Source organism: Solea senegalensis, linkage group LG14 (genome assembly GCF_019176455.1).
Source record: "Solea senegalensis isolate Sse05_10M linkage group LG14, IFAPA_SoseM_1, whole genome shotgun sequence".
NCBI classification, from domain to species: domain Eukaryota; kingdom Metazoa; phylum Chordata; class Actinopteri; order Pleuronectiformes; family Soleidae; genus Solea; species Solea senegalensis.
Window position 1 is genome coordinate 10,182,597 of NC_058034.1, and position 22,258 is coordinate 10,204,854.

General features: G+C 38.0%; 1 protein-coding gene across 3 annotated transcripts in view; it reads left to right on the forward strand.

The window, feature by feature from the left end:
• tsc22d2 (TSC22 domain family 2) overlaps positions 1-22,258 on the forward strand; it is a 34,290-nt gene that overhangs the window by 4,284 nt on the left and 7,748 nt on the right. The window contains exon 2 of one of the 3 annotated variants that reach the window (XM_044043981.1): positions 15,191-15,759. The exons of the other annotated variants lie outside the window; for them this stretch is intronic. Coding sequence (XP_043899916.1) covers positions 15,191-15,314 — 124 coding nt within the window. The 3' untranslated portion in view covers positions 15,315-15,759. Of the gene's footprint in view, positions 1-15,190; positions 15,760-22,258 lie in introns of those variants that run through there. 3 annotated transcript variants of the gene reach the window in all.

The following is a 22,258-nucleotide window of genomic DNA, read 5'->3' on the forward strand; positions in this document are numbered from 1 at the left end:
TGTATATAAAACAGAGAAGGAATGGACCAAGCCAGAGGAATTAAGGAAAGAAAATAGCACATTTATGTATTATGTATAGCGGTTTGAGGACCTAAAACAGGTTGGCGGTCATAGACATAATTTTGACCTCTGGGTTATAATTAAAATGTCTTGGTAACTTAACGCATGTACCTTTTTTGTTTATACTCAGTACACCCCAGATTTACGGAACACAGATTAGATCATTCTTGTGTTGTTGGAGGAGCATTGTTCTTTGCTCAAGTTCAGCTCTGTAGAGGTATCTGTTCCAAGTTTCACTGTTAACTCTGCCAAGGAAGTTTGTTTTATGTGTTGTCTGTCTGTATGTTTTCTATTGATCTGATTTCCAAGGTGCTTGGTAAAAGAGTTGGGTATGAGTCAAGGGAAAAACTCATTACATTTTAAGCATAGGGAGTGGATACATAAATACTTTGTAATTGTGCTTTTAAGGGGCTTTGGAAAAAAAAAAAAAAGAAGTTATTTTCAGGTGGCGATTTTTCTTTAGTTATGGTATAATTGTTGATCAGAAAAAAAAAAAAATTGTTTGCAGTGGCCAGTCACTCATCAGGTACAACAGGTGCCCCCTCTCTGAGGCTACACTTCTGCAGCAGCCGCAGGTTTGCGTCTGGTTTGCGGCCCTTTGCTGTGTCTTCTCATTTTTCTCCCTGCATGCTACAAGTTGTCCTCTCAAACAAGGCTCAAAATCATAAATATACTTAAAAAGGTATAAATACTACATATATATACTGGCAGAATATATGTAAAAGCATGTTAAACAAAACACAATTTATTTTGGTAGTTAGTGCACTTAAGTGTTGGTGGAGGTTTGTACAAACTAGATATCTGTTTGAAATTAGAGTGCATCATAAAAGTGGAACAAAGCATGGTGGGGGTGGAGTTATGAGATGAGAATGATTTCCCCTCAGCTTGGAATGGTTAACGCACTCTGCTCAGTAAGCTGCACCTCTGCCAAATGAAATGATGAATCTGCCCCAGGGACAAATTGGTTTCCTTCAATAGAAGCACTTGGTCTTTATCTGAGTTACTGCTCTCAGCATCGACCACAGTACCCTTGTGCTGTACTCTCTATTAATATTAATTACAATGTGTCATTCATTTTCAAGCAGGAGAACACATTTCAATTGCACAAAATTAGTCAAGTAAAACTTTAGTTATATAAACGTTAATATAATTACTGTTTTGAAACAGAGATGAATAGATACAGACCTGCCCTTTTCACATTAATTCAACAGCTTTTTTGTGAGGAATAATAATGACATGAGCTGCATGTACTCTTTCTCGGCTTGTTACTCGTGCACATCCTCCACCCTCCTCTGTTTTGTGCAAAACAGCCGGACACTGTTGCTCGTTATTTCCTGAGGCAGTTTCAGTGGCCTACTTTAATGGGAAGAGCCCTTCACACTGACATCAGTGATTAATTACAGGTTTCGTCACTTATGTCACTAATGTTGCAGCTTATCAATGTCTCGCATGTATGGTGAGGCAGTAATGTGTTACTGCTTTTGAGAAAGTGGTCCAGCAATGCAAATGCTGAAGGGAAGCTTTTAGTTGCCATTTATTTGCAAGTATGGTTATATTAATTATGGTAGCTGCCAGATTGACAGTAGCTCATATCGGCAAACAAGCCAAAGCACTTGGTCCAACAGAAGGAAAGTGAACCACCTCCCAAATATACAAATCCCCCCATTTGTCACATAGCCGATGCACTGTATAATGTCACTGTGCAGTTGTGGAAACTCGTATACACCAAAGATTATTTTCTCCTCACATACTGAATGTCACATGATGTTGTAATATGATTTGACGCTTTCTGAAAGGTCAACTGCAAAGTGTCTGAGTTCACCTTGATGGAAAGGGTGAGCTGTGCACTTCAACGGCATCTCCAACTGTTAGTCAGCCATTTTTTTTTTACCATTGAGTCATTTTGCTTGTTATTATGTGGAAAAATGCAGCTTTCAGCTAATATATAGCAACCGAGGGTTGACTTGAAGGTTACAAGATAGGAGCATAGCATGCATCTTAATTGTCAGCTCTGAATGGTTTTTAGCTAAATATGTCGTCATGGCAGACGTATACTGTTGTGAATATACTGTTGTCTAGTTAGGTTCACAAATCTTTGTTTATTTCTATATTGACATCACATTGACAATACATTTGTTAAATGTTATGACATTTGTTTTTGTCATAATTATCCAGCCTTAAATCTGAAGCCAGCACTTGCTTTTATCTAATTCTTTTAATTGTTCCGTTTTTCTTTCACTGGCCGTCTGATATATATAAGCAGCATGTCAAATATTTTGGTGCACTTTTGAAATCTTTTTAGGTAATTACATATTTTGTACTGTTTATAAGCAATTACATATGCCACTACTCTTCTATTATACTATTTTCTCACCATAAGATCAGCTGTATTTATTTTTACCTGGAGCATGTGAGAAACATGTGAGATCCATTGTGGTAGTTTCTTTGTTGTTGTACGTCATTGCAGAGAAAGGCTTGGCCGTGACAATGAAAGTGACAAAAGATAATCATAGGTCTTTATTCTTAAACAGCAATGTGTTGGACGGTAATATTTTGTATTTAATAATGGCGTCATACAGCTTAGGAGGGAAGAAACTTTTTTGACACAACATAACCCCCAACTCTGCACCTTAACTGCTGGTGATGTATCTTTGTTTCTCATTCACATTTACTGTCTCTTCACTTTAAATAAATTAAGGGAACTGTGCTTTTATTTGCAGTCTAAGTTCATATTTTCACCTTTCTCTTTATTAGCTTTTAAGTCTGAGTGGGTGTTTCGTTTTGAGCAATCACCACTTAATTTTACAAGCACATCGATGCAATAGCGAGAGTTGGCTTTTCATGATAGTTCCTGGCAAGTGCTAATTTTTTTTCACTTTGGAAAGATCTGAAGTGCCCGGTGGTGTGAAGTTAAGGGGTTGAATAAGTTGGCATAGCAGGACCCACCCTGTTATCTGGTCAGGGGATCACTTCCAATTAGAGAGGACCTGCCAAAGCAAGTAAGCACTCTCGCTCCTAGTGGTATACTACATCTAACCCAGTTTGTTCTGGAAGCAAGGCCGTTGAAATAGCCTCAGAGTATGTTGCAGGCTGTTCCAGGAATGAGCACAGTGTGTGCAAACTACTTTTTGTGTTTGTTGTCCTTTCTAAAATGGTCTCAACACAGAACAGGTTAGACTCTTTTCAGTCGTTACAGTATGTTAAGTATGCACCCAACATGAGCCTTGGCTAATGTGAAAACCTTTTGACAGATGCTTGTTACTGGCCCGTATTTACAACTTGGGAAGCAGAGACTATGTTGAGTTGAGGCATTGTATTTGGCAAGTTAATTAGTGATCAGTCACTGTTGATAATGCACATAGCATTATTATTTGTAATATTAATGATGTTCAGTTGAGACATTTGCCCCATACACTTAGGTTTTCTCTCTCATTAGGCTAAAGCATGCCAGTTTCTCAAAAATAAATTACTAAAATAAATGTTTTCAACCTTGACATACTAGTCAGGTGTAGCCTCAGGCTGCTTTTGAACCTAATGACCACTGGTACCTGTTGAGCAGTGGCACCAAAAATGAAAAGAGATGAAAATAGGATTCAAAATATGTGGTTGCATACAATATTGTCTTGTGACTACCTTTAAGAAGGTTAAACTGCATAAATGAGCACACCATGGATACTGATGTGTTGTAGGTTAACGTGTACAAGTCATGATGCCTTCGACATTGGAAAGTGAAAATACATATTCTCACTGCTATGTCCTAAATTGGATCATCAAAACTTACTGTTTTTCTCATCTTTACTCTTTTAGTTTACAGTAAAGTCAGACATTCTGTCCCCGAAACTGGGGAAGTGAAAGGGATAATCTATTAATGGGACAGCTTTTTTACAAGAAGCTACAATGTTCAGACAAGAACTGGCTACATGTCAGAGTTTTTCATCCCCCTTGTCTCTCTGATTTGTTGTAGTAATAAAAGTGCTTATGATAAGCAGTAAACCTTTTAAAAAAGGATAGTTTACAATAAAACACAAAGTTGTGTATGTTAGGTGATTCATTAGTGCTTGTACAAAGACTTTTATATAGGAGAGCTTTTAAAGCTAGGTGCAGATCAGAGCTTAGTCTGTCAATTTGAAGTAAAAGATTTGACTGGATGACAGTGGGATCAAAATGTCTATAGAAAACCTTCACCAAGGTTAACAATTGATTTAAAAAAAATTGAAAAAAAAGAATTACTAAACCAAAGAAATGTATTTCTGTGGCCATCTCCAGAAAATTACATGAAAATGTGTAATTTATTTTAATTATGCTGCTCACAGACAGACAGACAAACAAACAAATGTCAGCTAAACATAAGCTCCTTGGCAAAGGTAACCAGTTGCTGTAGAAAATGTGACTCTATGTATTCCAGACTCCTTGAGTGGGAAGCAAACAGTGAACAAAAAGTTTCAGTGCCAAGGGCCCCCACATAGCCCAGGATGTACTGTATGAATAGTGAGTAATGAGGATGTGTGTTAAACATGGAAGGCAGCTGCAATTGAGTCATCCATCCTCTGTGTGTGTGTGTGTGCTTGCCTGTTTTCAATGGTTTTCATATACTGATTTGGTTGACTGTTGCCTTTAACAGATTTGAGATGGCTCTAAATTGCAGGGGGGGAAGATGTTTGGCTTAATACCTTTTGTGTGTCCCAATACCACAAACATGAGTATCCACTGATACTCATTAGAGTCTAATAATCTTTTACCCATTTTAAGCAACTTAGCTGTTGATAACATATGTGGTGCTGATTCATTTATCACATACACACATTACACCTACACCATTTATGTGATATCTAATCCAGTGATTCTGACCAGGACCGGACTGATTTGATATGGCAAATTGGATCACCTCATTCCCACTGTGGGAACTGTGCATTTTCTAAATACGCACATCCAATTCTTTGATAAAATTTTATCCCATGTTACACTCAGACACTTGCACGAAGCAAAGCAAATATGCTCAATGAAGCTGAGCTGGAGCCCAAATAGAAATACACATTTAATGATGCAAAAACAGGACTAACCTGTTCGTATAAATCACAGCTACTTAACATAATTTTGTTCATGTGGATGTTTCCCAGTTGCCCAATCCATCTGAGTTTACTGTAGTGAGTTTATTATTCTTCTCTCATTATTCTCACATAATCAATTTCTCAAGATTGTTCGGTCTCCTGAACAGATTTTTCTGCACAGATTAATTCGGCAGTGAAGGCATCATGAGATGCTGAGAATGTCTTTGGCTAATCTATTATTTATTTCCTCTGTAGGAGCACATGTTCAATCAGCCTTAATAAACTGTCTTAGTTGAAAGTATATATAAATGAAAGACTTAAGAAAAGGCAACAGAAACTCATTATAATTAAGTTGAAAACACTCACTGGCTGAGCAAAATTACGGCTACAAACAACCCATAGACCATAATTATACATGCAGTTGTTGACTCATGAAATGTAAGACAACCTCCATTTTCCTACTTAATTTCTTGGAGAAAAATATATTGCATAGCAAATTTATATTTGTTTTATAGAATTTAACATTGATGAAAATTATAGTTTTATTGCTACTAAATCTAGTAGTCAAAATTGACAAGTCAATGAATGTAAGCACATCCTGTTCCAAAGGTCAACTCGGGTCATTAGCTCTTAAGCAAGTTGAGTCTAACATCCACACAGGCAATGCATTTTGTCAGGGTGCTTTTTTTTTCCATCTCTCGCTGAGAAAGTCGCAGGTTTCCTAAGAACCACAGTTTCCTGCTTCACTTTGATGTCTGTGGCAATTTCGGTCAAACATGTCCTCTGTTGTCTTCTTCCTCTTCTTTCTCATCTTGTCTAGTCACTCAAAGCAGCGTCAAACTACCTTCTGCCCCCCCCACGACATCTCCGGTGTCTCACAATGAGCATGCTTTGTGAGGAAACGGACGTGAGTCATTGTGGCTTTGTAGACTGATAACGGTTTATTCACTTATTTGAAAAGAGTGTTAAACAGATGGTACCTTGGTTTATTACTAAATCAGTGTGGATTTGTTACGTGCCTGAACTTTCTTGTTTTCATCCAGTGAGGCCATCATTCATAACCATAATTTCCTTACGTCCAACAAATTCCTGTAACTATTGGCACTTTTCCGCTTTACAGTTCCAGTACGGCTCGGATCGGCTCAACTCGACTCGACTCTACTGAGTTTGGTATCTTTTATATTACTATAGTACCTCCTCAATGTGGGAGGAGTCATCATAGCACAGCTGCATGAAACTGCCGTGACGCGTTTTTTTACGTGACACAGCGAAACTGGTGACTAGTCACTGTCAAGCAGTTCTTTTCCATGTACATAAGCAGTTAATTAAAAAGATTAGTTCAATACTTCCTTCACCACTGGAGCACAGAACTGAACTGAAATACGACGGGAAGGGTTGTCATGTGGCTCGTGTTCGCCAGCTTTCGGCAGTGCGGTCGCTGAATATGCCAGACTCCTCTATTAAATATTGAGCTTTTAGTAATTTACTTGCAATATGTTGGAGATTAACGCATGTCTTCAGAATTTACGGTTTTCTACACTGCCAATCAGTGGCCAGCAGTCTGTTGAATTCACATATAGTATCAGTTCAGCTCACTTGGAACCTTGCCCGAGCAGGTACAGGTAAGAAAGTACGAGATGCCAGGTACTATTGCTAATGAAAAAGGTTGAGTTGTGCCGAGCCAAGTCGTGCTGGAATTATGTAGTGGAAAAGTGCCATATGTGATGATTTGATCTTTAAGTGTGTGTATATAACTGCAACCCCAATTTGGTGAAGATTATTGTTAAACTTGTCGTTTCATGCTGTTGCTGTCAATCAGATTGTTGACACTTTATCAGTAACTAAATGCTGTCTAAGTTTCATGTTAACTTATTGATTTCATTTGTTGTTAGTCTCTTTTAGTCTCATGGGATTTAGGAAGTATTCAACCAGTAAGAGGCAGGTTGACCCTCCTGGTCGTCGATATGGTGAGGACTGTCTCATACTGAACTTTCACACTGCCATGCCTCTGTATTCATCGTCATGTAAGGCTCTAAGTTTAACACTTAAAAACATCTCACTCTCCTCCTGATTTACCTTAGAGCTGTGAAACGTGAAACATGCACATGGGTTTAATATAACACTCGTCTGTGTCAAACCCCTGTGTGGGTTTCCTGCAGAGGAAGAAACTGACAAAAAAAAAGACCTCGTACATATTTTTTGTTTTTCACTGAAAGACATTGTTCTTAGAATTGCAATGTGTACATTTTAGTTACATTTCTTTAGTTACATTACATGTCTTATCTCATAGGCTTAATCAGCATTTTCTGATTATTTTCAGGAAAAAAGAATGTTGTGGATTATATGAACAGGAGCATAGAGGAGAATAAAATGTACAAAACGCAGATAAAAGTTAAAATAATATTAGGCTGACACAACCTCTCACATCTCATTGTTTCTCAGATACATTTATTCTACACAAAGTAACAACACTAAAGAAACCAAACCCCTAACATGCCATTTTTCTCTCAACATGCAGACTTTTGTAATATTTGTGTTTTTGGCTTTGCTGTTGATATTGTTCCATAAATCTTCCTTTTACAGTGATGCAGTGTTCCATCAATATAGTTCAGCATAATGTGAACTCTTTATTCAAACTTTATGAAATTAGTAATTAAACAGATGTTTGTTTGTATTTCAAAGTTAAGCACTATAGTTTTAACACCTAGTGACCATCATTTGATATCAATGCATTTAATGCTAGAACGTTTTGCTGGGCCATATAGGGATGAGCATGCCCATCTCTCCATCTTAAATTATTTAATTTTCAGATCCAACTTTATATATCACTTTTAACTGTGAACTTGAGACAGTAGTGTCTTATGCTGTAGCTGCACTGCTCCATATCAGTGTGCCACCTTTAGAATTAGGTCAGCCATGCCAAACAATGGAAAATATTCTGCTGCCACATCCTGTGCTGTCACTGACATCAGCTCTTGGACAGCAGCTGAAACTGGGCAGGGCAGTGCTCTGGCATTTTATCACTGAACCAGGATTTCGGCAGTCATCTGTTCATTTCTAAAAGTTGATGTCATGGATGTGAGAGGCCACTAGAGACATTGAAATCATAGGCCTCTGGATTATTTTTTGGATTGCTCTATATAGTCACCAGTATGCTGACTGTAGAGGAACCCAGAGCCCCGTCTGAGGCAATGTTTGTAATGACCGCAGATTTTGATAGCTGTAACTTAACCTGTTTTTTTTAAAAAATGGGATACAGCACCCGAGCCTTGTCCAAAGTTAGCTAACTTTTGCACATTTCTACTGGTCAAGTAAAAAAACAAGAAAAAAACAACATGGTTCAGCAGCTTGTATCCACAAGCTTATTCTCACTACCCAGTACCATGGCTCATGACCATAGGTGAAGGTTGTGACGTACTGTAGGTTGACTGGGACTCAGATCCCTCTTCACTGCAATGGACTGGTACTGGAATGTGACAGTCCCTGCTGACCTGAAGTGGGCAATCCACCTTTTTTAGGCTGAACTCCACTGTATTGTTGTGTTAGAATTATCATGTTACCAGTGCATCTTTCATACTAATTTTGTTGTGAGAGAGGCTTTCACTTTGTTTAGCTGAGTACCACAAAGGAGGGTTTGCGTCTTCCCCTGTTTTTTTTGTTTTTGTCAAAGGTGTGTGCTTTCTGAACTAGAATAACCTTTACTTTAAATTTATAAATTGGGGCAAATAATGTAATGCTTTACAAGACCCACCCAGTGTGGTATGTGAAAAGCAGTGTGATTTGTCACAGGAATCTGCTAGTGCTTCGTCTGTATGGAGATATGAATACCTAAGCAACCAGCAACACAACAGCTGTAAACACTTTGGATTAAAAACAGTATGGTATTGGCCTCAGGCAATAACACTTAAATTGAAAGAGAGGAAGTCTTTTTTTATGTGACCATGTATTATCAAGTTAACTGAAGGAGTTGGTGTGCTAATGTTGGGTATTTTGTTTATCCAGAATACCAACATTAGCGCTCACACTCTTTGAATGGCGACAATTCAGCCAAAAGTTACCAAGACGTTATCCTGCTTTATAATCCCTTGAACTTCTTGTCACATTAGTGCCTTTCAGTTGTCTGACCTAGCAGCTTGACCTTAGGCGAAGTCAGAGCAGAGTGTCAACCCAGTGCTGATACTGAGCATAAACAGACCTGAGGGTAAATGTGGTAGAGTTCACTGGGCTAGCCTCACGCTTCAGAAACCAATTCTACACTTTATTTAACTGACTGAGTTGGTGAACTTGAGCTGCGCTAAGTGAAATTGAGCAGCTGCGGTGGCTTTGTAGCTCCAGGCGGATGCTATCAGCTGCCACCCAACTGAATGAGCCATTCTAGGTTCCTGACTCAGTTGTTCTCATGGTAACGATTATGTGTAACCCAACCAGAAATTAACACCCGCTGCTGCTTACCAGAAGGCTCATATCAGTATGACATTCTTTCACTCATCTTTTGCTGACTTTACATATTTGCCTGTCTTTCGTGATGTGTCTTAGCCTGCCTTCAACATTGATGAAGCCTGAGTGTTTTAAGTTGAGTCACAAATGCCCCTCTTCATCAACCCACTGGTGGTTAGCGGGACTGTTGGGGGCTTTGCCTAACCTCATGCAGAGAGGCACGTCCCTGTTTGGCACTGAACCTTTTCCTCATTCCCCCATGGCATCTCCTAATCACTGCATTAGAAGAAGAACTGCTCCAGCTGATGGGTCACATCTCATCCCACTATTCACATTTTTCAGCCTCAGGCTTCAGTCCAAATTTACTTAAAAACAAGGAGACTTTTGTGTGTGTGACTGACATGAAATCTAAGATGTGTGTATGTATAGCCTACTTGATTCTTTATACATGCAGGAATGTTAGAGAGCCAGTAGCAGGAAAAGCACTTCAGGAAAAAAACCTGCAGTTCAAACCCAGTGTAAGCCTGATAGTGACCTTTTTTTTTTTGTTAGAATACATGGATCACATATGTTGTAAAGGTGGGGATTTAGAATAGAATAGAATAGCCTTAGTGTTCTGCTTCCGAGAACTGCTGACTGATATGTTATAGTTTAAGCTGATTCCAATATTGTGCTGCCTGTCTGCTGATGAAAAACAATGTAAAATGTTTTTTGATCGTTGTGCTGTGGCTCAGAACACAACAATTTTGTCATTATTAGAAGTGTAACAAAAATGGAAACTGTTCTTCTGACAGTATGTTGTGACTTTGTGGCTGAGATCTTGTCTTAACATTAGATTCATAATGGTTTAGAAGGTACTGCCAGCACTGGTTGGTTGGCTTATTAATGGTCATTGTACATTAAAACATTTATTTTATATTTATAGTAGGGTTGCACAACTAGTAAAAAAACATTCTCCTGTCACACCTATAAGTGATCCACATTTATGAATGACATTCTGCCAAATTTATAGCTGGGATATCGACTGCATCAAAACAAGACGCACAGCAGCAGAGAGAGGCTGTGAAACAATGAGAGAGGGAATATATTTGAGGTTTATTCATTGTAAAGGTATACTTTCATGTAGTTTTTAGATTAATGAAAATACAAAACAGAACCCTCTGTTTCTAGTTTATTTGGTTTTTCAACATTTGTACCTATTTTTCTAAAAGCCTACAGATCAGAGGAAACAGATGATCTAATGTTACTAATTGATTTACTAAAAAAGTGTTTTAACATGTTCTAATGTTACACAGTAGAAGAACACGGTATTAACTTTACAGAAAAAAAATTATGCACATGACCATAAAGTTTTTTAATTGTGGTGTATTTCCATAAATTCAAACCGCTAATTCAAAAAAAAAAAAAAAACTGCAAATTTATTTATGACTGACAGAAACTCACTTTCAGTTCATGCTCAGTCATGTGCATGTCAATCAAAGTGGAAGCAAAACACCTCTATCAATTAATGCTTGAGGCCTTGGCAAGAGCTTCTGTCATATTTTCTACTGCTTACTTGACCCCACCCTTATTTAACTCGGGGCTGTAGGTCGGTCAAATAGCTACGTTTCTGAACTGAGCATATTCCCATTCTTTGTTTCACCTTTTCACACACTAAGGAACTCAAATGTGACAAAGATGAGCGGTGTATTGAATTGATTGATTCAATTGATTATCAAAATGGTTGCAGATTTTATAATTGTATCATTCCAGCTCTACAGTATACTTACCTGAAAAGGCTTACATTGTCTTACATTGTCGACAAGGTCTACATTGTTTCTTTATCATGTAACCTGTGTTGTTCATGTATTGATTTATTGGGTGACTTTGTCCACATCAAATAAAATCATAGCTGTGCTTTTATGGTTACATTCTGATACAACTTATATTTGTCTGAGTTTGCCCGCAACAGCTGCAACACGGGTCACCTTGAGAGCAGGAATTACACGCAAGTTTGTCAAATTACCCTCAGTTGACGTTAACAAGGGCAAGTCTGAAACGCACAATAAATTATAAACAATAGAGCTGCAGCTAACGATTATTTTCATAATCGATTAATCTGTTGATTATTTTCTCGATTAATTGTTTGGTCCATAAAATATCAGAAAACCTTAAAAAATGTTGATCGGTGTTTGTCAAACCTGGAAAGGATGATGTTCTCAAATGTCTTGTTTTGTCCACAAACCAAAATGATTGACTTTTAATGATTTCTTTGTTATCCAGAGCAAAGAAATTAAGAAAATATTCATATCGAAGAAGTTTAAACAATCGAAAATCTTTTTTTAACCATGAAAAAAGCTTCAAACCGATTCATCGATTATCAAAATAGTTGTCGAGTAATTTAGTAATTGATTAATCGTTTCAGCAAAAGTTAGTTTTTGGTAAAACATGTAGGTGGGTAAAAAGACCCCATGAAACGCAAACTCATCAGTGTTTCTCAGGCAAGTGCAGGATGTTTCCTGAGCTGCACGTTATTTCCACATCCTAGACCGCCAGTTGGTGGCTTTAAGTTGCTTTGGCGTGACGATGCATGCTAGGTTATCTAACGAGGAAGAGGAAGAGCTTTGACCTGCCAGACAAAGGATGGAATGGGGCATTCTCATTTCTGTCAGTCACCTGCTCTTCTTTCCCCTCAATGGTTGATGTAGATGTAGACACTGAGGCTGTAGCTGTAAATTCAATTCCAATTCCTTCCAGTGAAAGGTGCCGATGAGGTTCCGACCTCTGCTCCAGAGTTCACTTGCACCGACCCAAACAAACTGTACAAAGGGGTGAACACACCAGGGTTCAGTGCAACCACACTTGGAGGCTAGTGTGAACACACCCTTAAAGTACTTGCAGGTATCGTGATATATTACTGTATATCGTGAAACTGGTTAATACATTAGTAAGATTGAGATGAGTTAATACAATCGTTATCATCATTTGCCACTGGATTTAAATAGTTGAAAAGAGTTCCACCTCCAAAGCACTTTGGTGTTGATTGGGACATAATCTATTATTGTAACGGTCACATGGGAAAGTTTTTCTGCCCTAAGCACTTTTAATACTTTAAGTACATTTTTGCACTGCTGTGCACTCTGCAATATGAATGTAAAGGCGACATATGTTTTAATTCCTGCTGCAGTGCAGAGTGACAATACTGACAAGGTTCACCTCCCTGTTTTACTTGTTTTGACTTTCCAGGCTTTTAACTTTAACTTCTCATGAAACCGGGTATTTGGCCAGAGAGGCTGAGCTCACTGCTGCTGTGTTGTAATATTGTGTTTTTGAACTTGTGAATCTAGCAGTGTCTAAAAACCTCCCCAGTCCTTGAGGAACCTCAAAGTCTTTTGCTGTACTTTGTGGGCTGTGGCTGGGATAATTCTGTCACAGGCTCAGATTTGGAAGCTCAGCCGTAAATCACTCTTGACAGTCAACAAGTATAGTAGTGGATGGTTAACCCCACTTTTCTAGTTAGTAAATGAATTCCTCTCTTATACAGGCTTTTGTTCTTAGGGTCTTGTTCATGGTTGACTTAGCGATTTTGTAGACCGCCCCTGCTCCCATTGTTAGACAAGCCTCTCGTAAAGGTTTTTACATTTACTGCTCAAGCAATAAGGTGACTGACATGAACTTGAACTTATGTATGTTTCTGACTGTTACCACCGGTAACTACTTGAGTGTTAATGATGTTTTCAACTTTTTTTAACCTCCTTATGTGTGCAATTTTATAAAAATGTGTTCATTTTTTTCCTTAAATGATTTTGTTGCATGTTATTCTTTCCACTCTGTTTTAGTGGAATTCATATTGCACATCAAAGCATTAGAAGCAGATCTTTTCCCGATTATAGAGGTACTCATCATTTGATATATTCAGTCTGTTTTATGCAATCATTGTACTGTTTAAAATTAAGTAAATCTGAGATTTGCAGTCAGGTACAATAGTTTACTTGGTCTATTATTAACACAATGTGCTAGCAAATACCCAAATGCTGATAAATATTTTATGTGCCTTGTAATTTTATCTGCCTTCATGTGCTGCATCATCAAACTGCCTTGATGTGAAGATCATTTTCTTTTCTACAAGGCAGTCTGCAACGTTTTGCAATAGTTGCCATGGTGTGCCTAACTTTTTCATGTAGGTGCACCAGCACAACATTTAGGTGTGCCCAAATTCTTCAAAGCGTCGCCCTTAGCACCACAATTTTAAGGGTTACCTTTTTGTCATTGCCCATATGCATTCTTACTTATCTAAACTATTGCAAACAAGAACAAAGGTGTAGATAACTGTCTGCCTTTTATTTGAAGCACAAATAGACTAGAGCTGCAACTAACGATTGTTTTCATAAATAATTGATTAATCGTTTGGTCCATAAAATATCAGAAAACCTTAAAAATGTTGATTGGTGTTGTTGTTGAATGATGTTCTCAAATGTCTTGTTTTGTCCACAAACCAAAATTATTACAAAATTATAACAATTATCTTTGTTACTCACATTTAAGGAGCTTAAACAATCGGGGATCTTGTTTTAATCACGAAAAAATCTTCAAACATATTAATCGATTATCAAATTAGTTAATTTAGTAATCAATTAATAATCGATTCATCGATTAATTGTTTCAGCTCTAAAATAGACTGCAGTGTAATTTCCTGTAGGGAGATAATGTCAATACTGTGTCTGTGACTTGTCTGAAACGTTTCAGTTAACAGTAGGAATAATGTTAGCATCAGGCTCTCGTCTTGTAGCTTCAGCAGAGCTTTTTTCTGCTTTTTTTTTTAATTGACCTTGTTTTTATGCTTAACTGTGATGCTTTAGCTTGTAATTATTGTAAAGTTGAGCAAAGCAAAGGCTAATTGCTCAAGTGCAAGTTTGGTTAAAAAATTGGGACGATAAGCCTATTTTTATTCATGGAGCAGTGTTCAGCAATGTCTGGATTAGAGCCAATCAGAGAGGAAGATCTGCCCCTTCTCTGTCTTAGAATGTTCTTGACCATGTTGTCATCCCTCCTTGAGTGTGAGTTCAGGCAAGTGTTCTCAGAGAACACAGGCAGACAGACATAATGGAAGATAAAGGTGCACCATTGTGACCAAAGAGAAAATGTAGTCACACGCACATGAAAGATTTTTGGTTGCATGTGTGACCAATCGAGAGTCCTGAGTCTGGCCAAGTATTTGTAGCAGAGGATTATGAACACTGTTAGCCAACCAGAGGAGACAAAGTTGACATTTGAGTGTAGGGGTTGGCATTTCATTAAGTTTGAGAATTGTTATAATGGCACAATGTCCTGTTAAGTGTGATGTAATTGTTAGTCTACAGTACATGACAGTGCGAGAGACAATGCCATGGCTGTTGTTAAAAATATTCAAAATTACACAGAATAACAGGAAGAGGCATTAAACTAAAGAACTGTGTATGATGGGTTTTATGAATTGGTCAGATGCCCGTGTACTTGATACATCATGTTATTTCTGAGTAGAGTGTGACCATCTGGAATATGTCATCCTTTCTCTCTAACACTCCAAGCACCCCAAACACACACATTGTTGCACATTATACAGTGTACATGTTTCTCTTTTACTCACATTTCTCCTGTCTCTTGTTTCCTCCACCACTGAAATACAGGAACCCATCTACTGCTTTCTACCGGGCTTTCCGGCCTTGCAGATTACGAGGGTCAAAGCCTGTCAATAATAGGTATGAGCACGGGTGTGTTTACATGCGTGTGTGTGTGGCCCAGCCTGCTTAGCTTACCCAGACCCAGCACCCTTGCAAAGGAAAATCTATTTTAACTTAAAGGTGTCCCTGACAGCAAGTTGAGACACTTTTGTGTTATTTTTATGCAAGTCAAACTATCATTATCATTCAGTTACTGAAATAATATCATATTAAGGTTAAGTAGCCTCATTGTTGTATTTAAATAATTCACATGAATCTTAATTTTACTTCCCTATGTTCTCTCTTGCCTAAAAATGAAATTGACAAAATGGGCATTTTGGCAAATGTGTAATGCATGGAGAAAGCATGGTATTGCAGGAAGGTCACGGTGCATTGCCTCAAACAATGAAACTTATCTGTCATATTTTGAGTGATCAGTGATGTGCCACTGATGAGGATGCTGCACTCATAACTGCAATACAGGTTTCTCTTGCCTCCGTAACTTCAGCAGCATGATATCTTGGGGATTTGATACCGTAAATGGAAAATCACTTTCACTATCACTATCCTTTAATGCATACCTTTTGTATTGTTGGATGAGCAGCTGGATTCGTGGGCTCTCTGAATTCAATGCTACTTGATGTGTGAAAGATTACCTGCTTAATCATATTAACTTAAGTTGATACTTTGAAAGTAACATTGCCTGTTGTCCATCATACAGACACCACAGACAGACAGCCATCTCGGTCCAAGGTGAAAACATATCACTAAAACCACCAGTCCATTAATCAAATAGGCAAATAGATCAATAGTTTTTATCCTCCCTTGTATAAGAATTAACTGATTTTCATAGGCTGGTCTGGACTTGATCATCTGAAGCAACTTAATTGTAACAGGCGTTTTTCATGATTATTATTATTATTATTATTATTATTATTTATTTTTTTTCAACACATCCGTTTTTATATGATATGCCATGTTTGTAATCGAGCTGTGATATGCAAACTGTTGCTTGCAAACTTTGCATTCAACTTTTTTCCGATGACTTGGACGTGGATGTTAGAGGGAACTGACTGTAGCTCAAAATTTAATAAAACCACCAGACATACTTTAATCTATATGTCTCTTGTGGGTTGGGCTAATCCTAAATACTGAAAACAAGGGGGTTGTTTTCTGAAGACACGCTGTTACCTGCAAAACAGGGGTGCTCTGAAAATACCCCTATTAGCACTTGGTACATTCCTCCAGATGAAATCAATTTAACCATAGACTGTATGAAATTAACACTGCAAAAAGTCAGAATTTGAGTCGAGCCAGAATGTATCGACTCATAAAACGACTAGTCAACTGGGACTTTACAGCCCTACCAGTATTCTGACTCTCACCTATGGTCATGAACTCGACAGTATGAGATTTCAGGTATAAGCAGTTCAAATGAGCTTCCTCCGTAGGCCTTGGCTCAGTGTGAGAGACATGTAATGGGTAATGTAATGTAATGAGACATCTGCACAGAGATCAGATAAAAGTCACTGCTCGTTCACATCAAATGGGCTGTTACTCATTCTAAATCATGTGTGGTCCTGTCAAGTAGCATCATTACAAAAGCAAAATTAATGCAGAGTAGTATTATTATGTGAAGATTGTTAATTGTGTCCTTGGTTTACATTAGTCACAATCACCAAGTTCCCAAGTGTTCTCTCATGGCAGCTGTTTTAGTATCTTGACCCTCTGCCAAAGATGTTTAATCTAGCTGTCAAAAAAACATTTACAAATTCAGGAGTTACGGTAGCAAAGCTCTTTGTTGTGGGCTTGTCGAGTTGTGAAATGATGTGTGAAAATTTCTGAGCAGATCTCTGAGGCTATTCTAATTTTGGGAGCCTTGAAGGAGTGCCAGGGCATCAGGACATTGGTTGTCAACAATTTTAATTTTGACTTTTTAACACTTGAAATAAATTTTTTTCTAAAATCAGGAGAGGACTAAGATGGAGCAGGATACTTCCGAGCAAATCAGTGGGTTTATATCTCACCTTGTGATAACAACAAGGTGAGATTGTGGCAGTGAGTGGGCACATGACATAAGCACGATGACTTATAATGTGTTGTGAATCCAAAATATAGCCTCAACAACAACCTGCTGTGTCTTGCAGATTTGAAAGTTAATTAAAAACATACTGGAAACAATCAGATCAAGCTGTTAACTCACACGATTCACATAAACCACCAAAGCAAAATTTTCTATCATAGTACTATTAACAATATGAAAACATGCAAATAAATATACTTCGGTCAGATCAGTCGACATGACCTGTGCAGCGTCCAGGTTATGCTCATTGTTGGTGTTGCTAGGCAACAGATACCTGCGGCCTCGTGCCCATGACCACATCACAGCAGTCCTTGATAAATTAGCGCTCTCTCGTATGATATTGTTTAATTTCACTATATTTTGTCCAATCATTCACAGGTGTGATGGAGGGATTAGTCATATGAATTGAATTATTTCACATGCACTGATCAGCCACAACATGAAAATGGGTAACTGGTTTTATTGTTGATGTAGGTGAGTTTATTTTGACTTAAGTAGCCATGAAAACAACTGAAATCCAAGTAGAATTGAAATCACATGACAGATGTTTCCATATGAACACTTTGAAAACAGGCCAAGGGCAGACAGTGATTGCTTTAAAACTACTTAAAACATAACTTTAAAAGCTTTCTCTTTTAATGTTGTGGCTGATCAGTGTAAATTATTACATGAATATTGACATGGGAATATCCTCATTCACATAAAACAACAACAGCTGTTGAGCAAGCGTGTACTGTTGTGGATGACTAAAGATGCTTCTTTCTGATCACCTTCCAGCTAATGTTTGCCTCTGGGCTCTGTGACGAACAGTACACATTTATTCACTTAAGGGAGCCGCCTAATCCTACCTCCTTTGTCTGGATCCAAGCCTCCTGCAAGGTTGGACATGTTGGATATAAAGAGGGGATAGCTTGCAAAATGTTTGAAAGCTGAAAGGCTTTTAGGATTCCTCCATGATTGCTTTGTGAAAAGTGTTAAACCTCAACTGAGCAATGTACCCCAAAATTACTGTTGCGTAACCAGCTGTGTTGCTTTGGTGTTACTTTCTACAATGTTGGCATCGCAACATGCTTGCCTGTTGGATGTAGCATCAGCAATTACCTTAATTCTTCTTTTAAGGATGTGTGGGGCTGACATGAAGAATTACATTGATTTTGCAAAATACTATCAATCAGCAGCATCTGTCTAAAGATATATGACTTTATAATGAGTGAGCCTTGCCTTTTAAATTGTTACATTTAATTGCTCTACATTAATCATCTTCACCAGCACTTAGGTGGTTTGGCTTTGGAAAGAGGGATATTGTTCATAAGACAGTAAGTGGCAAACAATGTTGTAAATCGGTTGCTATTAAAGGAGGTTTGACAGGTAACTTGTTTGACCATACTGCAGAAAATAAGATGAAGATGAAAAGCTTTGGGACTCCCCGCCTTCCTTGTTCTCAGTCCAAACCCAAGCCCGACCAAGGGAGTTACCGAATCACCACAGGTACCGAACGGTACCGTACTGTACCAAACCCTCACCAAGATTGGGCTCGCAGGATTCAGATGAGATTTTAATACTATTGTTAAGAAAATGGCATGAAAAAAAGTCTTTCATTTCAAACAAAATAAAATAATATAAAATTAACAATAAACAATATTTCTGCCTCAAACTCAACTGACAAGCTTCTCTCCAGACCTTGTAACTCAAACTATAGCAAGAGTGAACAACATTTATTTTTTTTGAAAAGGCCATGTTGATGTAGGTGTAGCAAGTCCGTTTAAAAGTCTAACAATAATAATAATAATAATAATTGAACCCATCTTTATATGCAACAAGCTTTTATATTTTAGATGTAACAGTGCTGGAATTAAGTATAATCTGTAACAGTATATGTTTACCTATTTTCGCCCAACAGAAATACAGATAAAACTCTGAATCTGTAAACATTTTAGTGAAACGGTCCGTTAATATGCAGACTGGATTCATTGTAAGACTATAGTTGGTTACTGACCTCATCCACAGTGATCAACTTAATGATTACAGACAATAAAGAAAAGACATTTATATTTTTTTTACTGAGTGTACCTGGTCAGTGGCCCCTTGCTCAGCTATGAAGTTATTTGACCCGGACCTGGACTAATGTATGCACCTAGTGTTTATGACACAGAAACATTTCATTATGTGGAAAGTAGAACATTGGGAAAGCTATAGTTTTTTTTTTCTCTGGAAGTGATGATGGCAAATGACTGGTATAAATGATATTTTCAACATCCTGTCTTCATCATTGCCTTATAAAATCGTATTGTTCTTCAGCTGTTATTGGTGGAGATGTATGCAATTTGTAGTATGTAAATTTGAAAAGGTGGAAACACTGAATGCCACTTGACTTGACATTGTGTAGAGGTCTCAGACTTAACAAGCCTTTTGAGATGCAGTGATTGATCAGTGATGATTGATGAATAGGGCTTATAACCATCAAAGTTCTGAAACCATTTATGTAACAGACCTGGCGTAAAAGAGGACACTGTGTGGTGGCAACATTTTCATCTTGTCAACGTTATCTTTGGAAACTTTGCTGACATTTGAGCACACATGCAGCTTTTTTAACATCGTCTTGCTTCATATTCACTCTGTTAAAGGCATTCACACCTCCGAGATACCCAATATAACCACAGAGTTTCTGTAAATACCTCCACTGCATCAGCAGAGGCTCAAGTGGCCCGTCTTGGTTAGCCATACTGCATATCGTTATGGAGAGACAGAGATAAATTGTACATTGGGGTTGCAGGTGATGTGTGTCAATAATTGATAAATGCTTGTGTCTCTTACATGTCAAAATTATTTAAATGCCTGTCATATTATCCCACAGGTAAAGAATGTCTGTGAAAGTGTCCAAAACCCCAAATGCTAAGTTTACTAACTTTTATAGCAAACTAATTGACTTAGTAAGTAAATGTAACGTTAATCTGTCAATTGATGATTTGTTAAAATAGTTAATTGGCAATTCATCAAGTCCCAATGAAGGTTTAAAAAACAAAACACATCAACTCCATAATTAAAAGCAATGGCAACATACTGTAGTACCTAATGACGTTAGTTTTACCTAAACCTTTTACTTGAGAGTGGAATCCCAAATTAATCTGTGATTCTGTGATAAATGCTCTGCTGAATACAGAGGCTCGTTAACAGTGTGAAGTGCCAGGATTAGCCCAGTAAGTCCTCAGGAGTGTTTCACATTTCAGTGGGGTCTTTATCTGCAATGAGCCAAAAGTGACTCCAGTTCACAAAGAAAAAAAGTAGTGAAATATGATATTGAACCTCATGGTCCATTCTGTAGACCTGGTTTCATTTGACCACTGCATAGGCAGTGATTATTTAAGGCTGTAAGACTGTCTGTCCCAGATCCCCCACTGTGTTTGCACATGGAGTTTAATGGTGGTGAGATTACACTGTGGCTCTTTATCATTTCTTCAGGAGCAGGGTAATATGGCTCTGCAGCCATTAACAAACATCCCTGCCAGCAGTTACTGAAGTCCCTACAGAGGATAAGATAACACAGTCTTCCATAACCCATTTAAATTAAGAGCGACTGATGAGCATCATCTGCTTTTTCAAGAATTGAAATCTTATCCTGTACTGAATCAAAGCCCTTGATTTCTGTTCATGCTCCCTGTCATTCACCAGAGATATCCTTGTTTTAGAGCATACTGGTGGTCTTTGGACACAGGTCATGGTGACACATGCACAACAAGGCAATATTTATGGACATGTCTGGGGATTATGTAACGGACGAGGGTGCGAGTGGGACAGTTCCTTTGGGATGTTTACGAGGAAGCTTGGTGGCACCAGACTCACCCACTCATGACTCTGATTTAGTGCCTGACAAATAAAACTTCCATCTCCAAACAAGGAGGTTCTGAGTTCTGTCGCATTTTGTTTAGTCTTTACTGTGTCAGAATGAACCTGCCCCTCTATAGACACAATGTCCCGACATCTGAAACATCTGCAGCAGTCAGAGGCAAATATGAACATGCTTCCAGCATCCTGCAATTGTCATGTTTGTTTGTGTTTCAGTGAGTGCAATAAGGACAGGATCAGTTAGGCAAGATTCGGGGTATTTCAGTTATTCATCGCCTTGACTGTAATATATGACAATGACAAGTATGTTGGTGGTGTTTTTTTGTCTTTCTCTCAACTCACAGTGCAGTTTATCATTTTATGCATGCTGTTTGTTTGGCAGTGAGGGAATTACACAGCAAATGTTAACTCAAAACCCTTTAGCGGAGTATGGAAAAACTATTCAAAAGTTGTTATTTTAGAGCCCTACAGATGTAGGGCTCTAAAATATATATATTACAGGGTCTTTTTAAGTATTGAGAAATAAAAAGTGTTTGCATTGACATATTTATCTCCAAAACATTTTGATTTCCACTGGTGGCTTTTCTGGAAAACTGGATTGGGCCTCTGCTGTGATCTAATTTGTCTAACTAGATGGGTAAACATGTGGGGCACACAGGTCCCCCTTTCCCGAAAGCTCTCTTGAAAAATACTGGTCTTTTTGTTTCCAGAGAAGCTGATCATTCATCGAGTGAAGTGTTGAGGGACAGGCGTGGTTGTTTGCTTGCAGGATAAAGCAGTTTTTTGTTTCTCTTCAGTCTTTCCTCTGTCTTTACTGGAGGGGCCACTTCCCGATCGCTGAAACATGTCAGAGGCATCATGCAGAGTATCACTACATCATTTCTTTTTAACCCTAGTTCAAAAATGTCTTTTTGATAATTACTTTCTCTGACAATCTGTGACGGATGGATTTATTGTTTGACTGTTCATATTGCAGTAAAAAACGTGACAGAATGATAATAATTAATTTTCACTCTGTAAATGTATTTTTGCTGTAGTTGTTGAACATGTTCCACCAGCCTTCAGAAACTCCTTCAGGTTAGACTGAACTTATTGAAACTCTCAAGACA